The 7,206-nt window shown below is 41.5% G+C and overlaps 1 protein-coding gene across 4 annotated transcripts in view; it reads right to left on the bottom strand.

The window, feature by feature from the left end:
- The window catches only part of LOC122562088 (cytochrome b-245 chaperone 1), a 30,015-nt gene that overhangs the window by 14,628 nt on the left and 8,181 nt on the right, over positions 1 to 7,206 (bottom strand). For all 4 annotated transcript variants that reach the window (XM_043714598.1, XM_043714597.1, XM_043714599.1 and 1 more), the window contains 2 exons: positions 846 to 997; positions 300 to 341 (listed from right to left, as the gene is read on the bottom strand). In XM_043714598.1, the coding sequence (XP_043570533.1) occupies positions 300 to 341; positions 846 to 933 (130 nt within the window). In that variant the 5' untranslated portion in view covers positions 934 to 997. The remainder of the gene's footprint in view (positions 1 to 299; positions 342 to 845; positions 998 to 7,206) is intronic.

The raw sequence follows: 7,206 nt of genomic DNA, 5'->3' as shown, positions 1-7,206 counted from the left end.
TCTTCTTTTTGCAGTTCTGGTGTACTGCAGTGTGTTGTGGCCCTTTTGAATAGTGTCCTGATGCAGCTTCGTTTGTGTGTTGGGGTGGTTACTTTCATAGTTTAGGACTTGGTCTGTGTGTGTGGCTTTCCTGTATACTCTTGTAGTGATGCATTTATGTGCATTGACCTAATTTTTCGAGCTTACTTTTGTTTAGAGATAATTGCAAGTTGTTGAAAATACATGCTTTTTTTTAAATCAGTAAAACGAGCTACAAAAATCAGAAGAATGTGGAACAATTGCGCTCTGAATATTCTTACCTGTACTATAGTAAGCAGCAGCTAGACCAATCGAACCAATTCCTACAGAATTGAAAACAGAATTTCAGTGTTAACTACTTTTTGTTGTGAACTTATACAGCTCTGGTAATGGTGTATTTAAGTAACTTATATTAAATCACCTCATATTTCCTCATTATAGCCCAATATAAATAAATATTTTAGAGAAAAACATCTCAAAAATATTCCCCACAATGAATTCTATTTAATATTTAAAGGAAATATGTCACTTGCACTGAACCAACAATATTCCACAATGAGACAATTATCAAATGATTTTTTCTAAGTGATGGTATTAAGAAAGAAGTGTTGATCAGGTCACCCAGAAAACTCTCTCCCCTTCTTTGAGTAAGCACATGAAATCCTTAATGCTTATGCAAACCACCAGAGGAGGAAAATCAGATTCTGGTTGAAATGTATCGTAGTCAACACCACCCAATAACACAGCATGGATTCACTTTGTGGGTCTTGAACCCATACTCTGATGGAGCAGAAATGAGTGTGCCTATAATTAACTCAAAGACTTACCAACTAAGACAGACCAGGACCTAATACCAGGAGATCTTTTAAGATGAAGGATTGAATCTGTTTGCTCCTCGATAACCATGTATGCCATTCCTACGAAAAGCAGAACTCAGAAGTATGGATGACAAATGTTTATAAGATGTATTCAAATGAACCTGCAATAGAAAAACAAAATCACAGTCCAATGATGAATTAGAAAGAAAATATGACAAACACCAATTGCAACAATCGTTACAGGTCTCCACAAGTGATGTAAAATCTCGTACAATAGCAACATTAAATAATCCAAAACGTTTTGCATTTTGAGAAATGATTGGCGTATGCTTCCAAGAAGCCAATAATCTTAACAGTTCATATGTTTAACATCATTCGGTACCTTCTGAAGGCATCCAAACCAGTAAGTCCAATTCTAAAACAATTTTTTATTTAAAAAAATTACTTAGAGGAAAAAAATGCATTGTACTAAGAGATTATATAGAAAATGTAAAACAAAATATCAATTCTCAAATCAATGCAATTTATCTCCTGCTCCGATACTTACCAATTATGCAGCCAGTTCAACTCAGTGGTTTCACATTAATTTTCTACCCATCCAAATGGTGTCATTTTTATAGAAACTGTTTATATTACATTGGAGAATCATTCCACCTCTACTCCAAAAACATAGATCTATACATGCTCAGCGAGCTACTAAGAGGTATATAATAGTATTAATAAGTGAATTTATCAATCAAAAAAAGAAGTTTATACTTTGAGAAAACCTTACATTCATTCATATAATTTGCTTCTCTTCGATCCTTTTTCTCCATCTAAATTACAAAGCATCCTGAAATCAGATTCACAAACTGTATTAACATTCACATGTTTTATTTCTTGCACAGACTGACTCTCTGCTGTTTGAAACATTGTGCTTTATAGTTCTTTCTAGAGGCACTAATGGATCTCCTGGCACATTGCTCGTCTCCACAAGTTATTCTTGTTTAAATAATGGTTCCCTTCTTGCAACCTTGCAGTCTGATCAAAAACATTTCTGTAACTCTTGTATTATTTCATTGATTACAATCTTTCTGTCTTGCTCCTTGCCTCCAACATGCTTTTTGTCATTCTCTCTGAATTTCTGTCTCTACACTATTTCCTGCCGGAAGACTGAAGGTTTGCTAACGTGGTGCCACTATTTAAGAAAGGTGGTAAGGAAACACCAGGGAACTACAGATCGGTGAGCCTGACGTCAGTGGTGGACAAGGTGTTGGAGGCAATCCTGAGGGACAGGATGTACATGTATTTGGAAAGGCAAGGTCTGATTAGGGATAGTCAACATGGCGACACACATCACCCTCTACGTGAAAACGTTTCCCCTTTGGTCCCTTTTATACCTTTCCCCCTCACTCTAAACCTATGCCCTCTAGCTCTGGACTCCCCTACCTCAGGGAAAAGACTTTGTCTATTTATCCTATCCATGCCCCTCAAGGTTTTATAAACCTCTATGAGGTCACCCCTCAGCCTTCGACACTCCAACAAAAACAGCCCCAGCCTATTTAGCCTCTCCCTATAGCTCAAATCCTCCAAGCCTGGCAACATCCTTGTAAACCTTTTCTGAATCCTTTCAAGTTTCACAACATGATTCAGACAGAAAGGAGACCAGAATTGTGCATTATACTCCAACAGTGGCCTAACCAATATTCTCTAAACCTCCCAGATCCTATACTCAATGCTCTGACTAATAAAGGAAGACATACCAAATGCCTTCTTCACTATCCTACCTACCTGTGACTCTATTTTCAAAGAACTATGAACCTGCACTCCAAGGTTTCTTTGTTCAGCAACACTCCCCTTCCCATTAAATGTGTAAATGTGTAAGTCCTGCAAAGATTTGCTTTCCCAAAATACAGCACCTTGCATTTATCTAAATTAAACTCCATCTGCCACTTCTCATTTCATTGTAATCTGAGGTAACCCTCTTCGCTGTCCACTATACCTCCAATTTTGGTGTCATCTGCAAACTTACTAACTGTACCTCTTATGCTCGCATCCAAATCATTTATGTAAATGACAAAACGTAGTGGACCCAGCACCGATCCTTGTGGCACTCCACTGGTCAGGCCTCCAGTCTGAAAAACAACCCTCCACCACCACCCTCTGTCTTCTAACTTTGAGCCAGTTCTGTATCCAAATGGCTAGCTCTCTCTGTATTCCATGAGATCTAACCTTGCTAATTTGACAGAGAGAGAGAAACGAAAAGCTTTTTATTTGGATGTCTACCCATACAAAAGCCAGTGTTCCTCCAGTACCGAGGGTGCTACATGGACAGCACAAACTACACAATCGTACATGGCATAAAGTGCATAAGAAGTGCAAAACACGCAAATTACAGTGTAATAGAAGAATGATAAATACCAGACATTTTTCTCGCAGCAATTCGAAGTTGTGCAAAAAGTTCCAGGAGAGAGAGTCTGATTATTCTCTGTTAAGGAGCCTGATGGTTTGTGGGAAGAAACTGTTGCACATTCTAGCCGTGAGAGACCGAATGCTCCGGTATCTTCTGCCAGATGCCAGGAGGGAGAAGAGTTTGAGTGAGGTGTGTGTGGGGTCTTCCACAATGCTCTTAGCTTTCAGATGCAGTGTGTGGAGTATATGTCTGTAATGGAGGGAAGAGAAACCACGATGATCTTATCAGTTATCCTCACTATCCGTTGTAGGGTCTTATAATCAGAGACGTTGCAATTCCCGAACTAGGCAGTGATGCAGCAGCAAAGGGTACTCTCAATGAAACCTCTGTAGAATGTGGTGAGGATTGGGGGGGGGGTGGTTGTGGTGGTGTAGCCTGCGCAGAAAGTAGAGACACTGCTGGGCTTTCTTGGCTATGGAACTGTGGTGTAAAATTCCAAGCAGTGGAATGTGGTGAAACGGTTAAAAATTATGTCCCAATACATGTGTGAATCTAACCGGAATGGAGGTGTTGCTTAGTCCCGTGTGAATCTTATTACACACCTCCCCGTGTGAATCTTCTTATCTGTATGTAACCAGAATGGAATGTGTTTTTTAGCCTTGCTCTGCTGTTCACATGAATGTTTATATCTGGAAAAGAGTATATCAGCTGGAAAAGTCTCCAGTTCGGTGAGTCTGCTCCGGGGTTACGTTTAACCGCCGAGCGTGGGTTGTTTGCAACCGCTCTACGAGAACTGACGGCTCCCAGTTCCGGTAACATGTAGAGTGAGTATAAGCCAGACCCGTTGGTTGTGGCGACGCTGCGGGGAATAAAATGCCCATATTCTAGCAGACTCGCCTCTTGGTCGTTTGTTCTGTGTCAGACTACTCTCCTACGAACCTGACCTTGAGAATTTTTTTAAAACAGGAACTGATGTTGAGGGTTCAGGTGAGAAAGCAAGGTGGAACTGGGCAATGTTACAGAGGTGACATTACACAGTCTTAGTGATGGCAAGAATATGAGGCCCGATTCTCATAGAATTGAATCATTTAGTGTCATATGTATTGTGAGATGAAAAGTATGCACTGTCGCCATACATAGGCGCCATTCACATTAACTTAGAATAAAATAATAGAAAGAAATGTAAAGACAGTCAAATTTTCCTTCTCCGCTGCCACAGTCCCGTTCCGGGCTTCCCGGACCACCGCATGCCGCTGCCAGGGGCCATTCCACATGGAAGAGAGAGTCCCACTCCAGACTTGACAGGCCCATTGACCAACTTTGAAGCCACGCTGCCTCTGAGACACCACTGCCGCTTGGAGTCCATCAAAGCCAACTTCACACCGAAGAGCCTCTCTTCATCAGGTAAGTTTAAGAAAAAAAAGGGGAAGAAGAAAAATGAAAAAGAAAAAAAATGGACAAAGAGGACAAGCCCAAGAACAGGAGCCCGGACACTGCCTAGTTCGCTGAATCAAGTTTAACACCAAGGTTCTAAACAATCAGATTCATCCTCAGGCAGTTGCCAGGAAGAGGGATAAAGTCAGCAGCTTGAAAACAGAGTTTGTTGTGGACAGCAAAGACAACAGCTTCAAACTTCCTAGCAATTAATAGGATGGAATTCTGATAATCAACAAGCAGCGTCTTGAGGTAAAGCTGTGTGTTGTTGGCAAACATGTGAAAACTAATGCAAGACGTGCAAATGATGCCATTGACGGGCAACATGTTGATGAAAAACAGTAAGGGAAGAGGTAGGAATGGGAAGAGGAACCAATGCCGGTTAAAAATCTTGATATGATTAGATTGATAAGAAAGGAAACCAAGCAAAACCATTCTTACCCAACTAGTTACAGGGGAGAGGACTGGAAGAAGGATGGTGAGATGAATTATGTCAAAAGCTGCAGACAGGTGGGGAACGGCAAGGAGCAATAGTGTACCTTCATCACAGTCACATTGGATGTCATTTGTCTTTGCAGCTATGGAGAGAGTAGAAGTCTGATAAAAGGATTCAGATATAGACTTCTGAGAAAGATGGGCAAAGAATTCGGAGGTGACAACAAGTTGAAGAACTTCATAGAGAAATTGATGATTGAGCAGCAACTTGCAAGGATGGAGCGGTCAAGCACTGGCTTTTGAGGAGAGAGATGATGTCAGCAGATATGAAGCATGAGGGACAATATCTGAAAGAGAATTGTTGACAATATGTATTAACAAGGAACCAGAAAGGGAAGTTGGGTGGACAGTAGTGTAACAGCAATAGGGACTCTTGGAAAAAATGAACTTTGAGAGGGCCTTTTGGGAGCTTGTAAAAACAAAAGACAATGATACACACTCACAGTTAGGGTGGGGTGAGCTTCAGCGGACATTTGGTCTGATGAACTAGGGACAGGAAGGGAAGTAGCACAGGCAGCTGATCAGATGGTTTCAGTTTTAATGGAAACAAAGTCTTTAATAGACATCATTGTCACTGAGAGTTCCTCACACTTAGGAGATAAGAGTAGAGAAAACAGGGTGAGGGGTTCTAAAAAGATGGCTTCCAATAAAGAAAAGATGCATCAGTCATGCAACTGATCCATTTAGGGTCATAGAGTCATACAGATGTACAGCATAGAACAGACCCTTCGGTCCAAACTGTCCATGCCAACCTGATATCCCAACCCAATCTAGTCTCACCTGCCAGCACCCGGCCCATATCCCTCCAATCCCTTTCTATTCATATACCCACCCAAATGCCTCTTAAACGTTGCAATTGTACCAGCCTCCACCACTTCCTCTGGCAGCTCATTTCATACCCGTACCACCTCTGTGTGAAAAAATTGCCCCTTAGGTCTCTTTTATATCTTTCCCCTCTCACTAAGCCTATGCCCTTTTCTGTTACTTTTCCCTAATAGGACAATTACAGCTTCATGCAAGATTCAGGAAATTATTTTCTGCCAGTTACTGTTAAAGTATCTATTTGAGACAGCTCAGGGAATCCCTAATGGTCTCTCTTAGTTCGTCCCGGAGACCGTACTCTGTGGCAGTCTGGAATGTAAAACTTTTAGACAGTTTTGTTTAAATTATTACCTTTATTTACCAATGGCATCAATGTTACACTATAGCATAGATACCTACAAGCCAGACTTGAGCTAAGATTCTAAAACCATTAACAGAGTAGCAGCTTCAGCTCTTATCCCTAAGAGAGCTCTCAGGCTACACTCCTTTCTGCTGCAAACCAGCTGAATTTATCCAGAAATTGGTGCTGGGATTACAAAGACACATGTCCTTAATCAGATAAGCAGCAATAAAACGGCAAATGTTTGTAGAGGAAGAGACACTCATTCACAAGTCTGAGTACGCTTGACCAATTAAGCTATATGAACATTGAAGTGGGAAACCTGATCAAGCCAGGCCAAGTGGCCAAATGCCTTAACTAGGTAAGCTCCCTTTTAACAGTAGGAGAAAGTGAGGTCTGCAGATGCTGGAGATCAAAGTTGAAACTTTATTGCTGGAACAGCACAGCAGGTCAGGCAGCATCCAGGGAACAGGAGATTCAACGTTTCGGGCGCAGGCCCTTCTTCAGGAATGAGCAGAGAGTGTTCAGCAGGAGAAGATAAAAGGTAGGGAGGAGGGACTTGGAGGAGGGGAGTTGGAAATGTGATAGGTGGAAAGAGGTCAAGTTGTGGGGAGATTGAGGAGGCAGGGAGAGATCAAATCATAGTGACGAGTAGGGTTTGGAGAAAGGTGGCCAATCACAGTGCAGGAACAGGTTCACTTGAGGGACCAGATGAGGTCCTGTTTCTGCTGTGTAGGGTTTTGATTTACAATCTGTAACTTGCTGATTTTAGGAGGTTTGAATCACTCCCATATCCCAAACACTTTGGAGTCATGGGAGTTTTCGCTCAACACTGAGGAAAACGCAGTTTTAAAGACCATTCGGTAGCTGAGGTCCTTGCTGGTGGT

This window comes from Chiloscyllium plagiosum, chromosome 24, assembly GCF_004010195.1.
Source record: "Chiloscyllium plagiosum isolate BGI_BamShark_2017 chromosome 24, ASM401019v2, whole genome shotgun sequence".
In the NCBI taxonomy this organism is placed as follows: domain Eukaryota; kingdom Metazoa; phylum Chordata; class Chondrichthyes; order Orectolobiformes; family Hemiscylliidae; genus Chiloscyllium; species Chiloscyllium plagiosum.
This window is presented reverse-complemented; position numbering and strand designations above follow the sequence as displayed.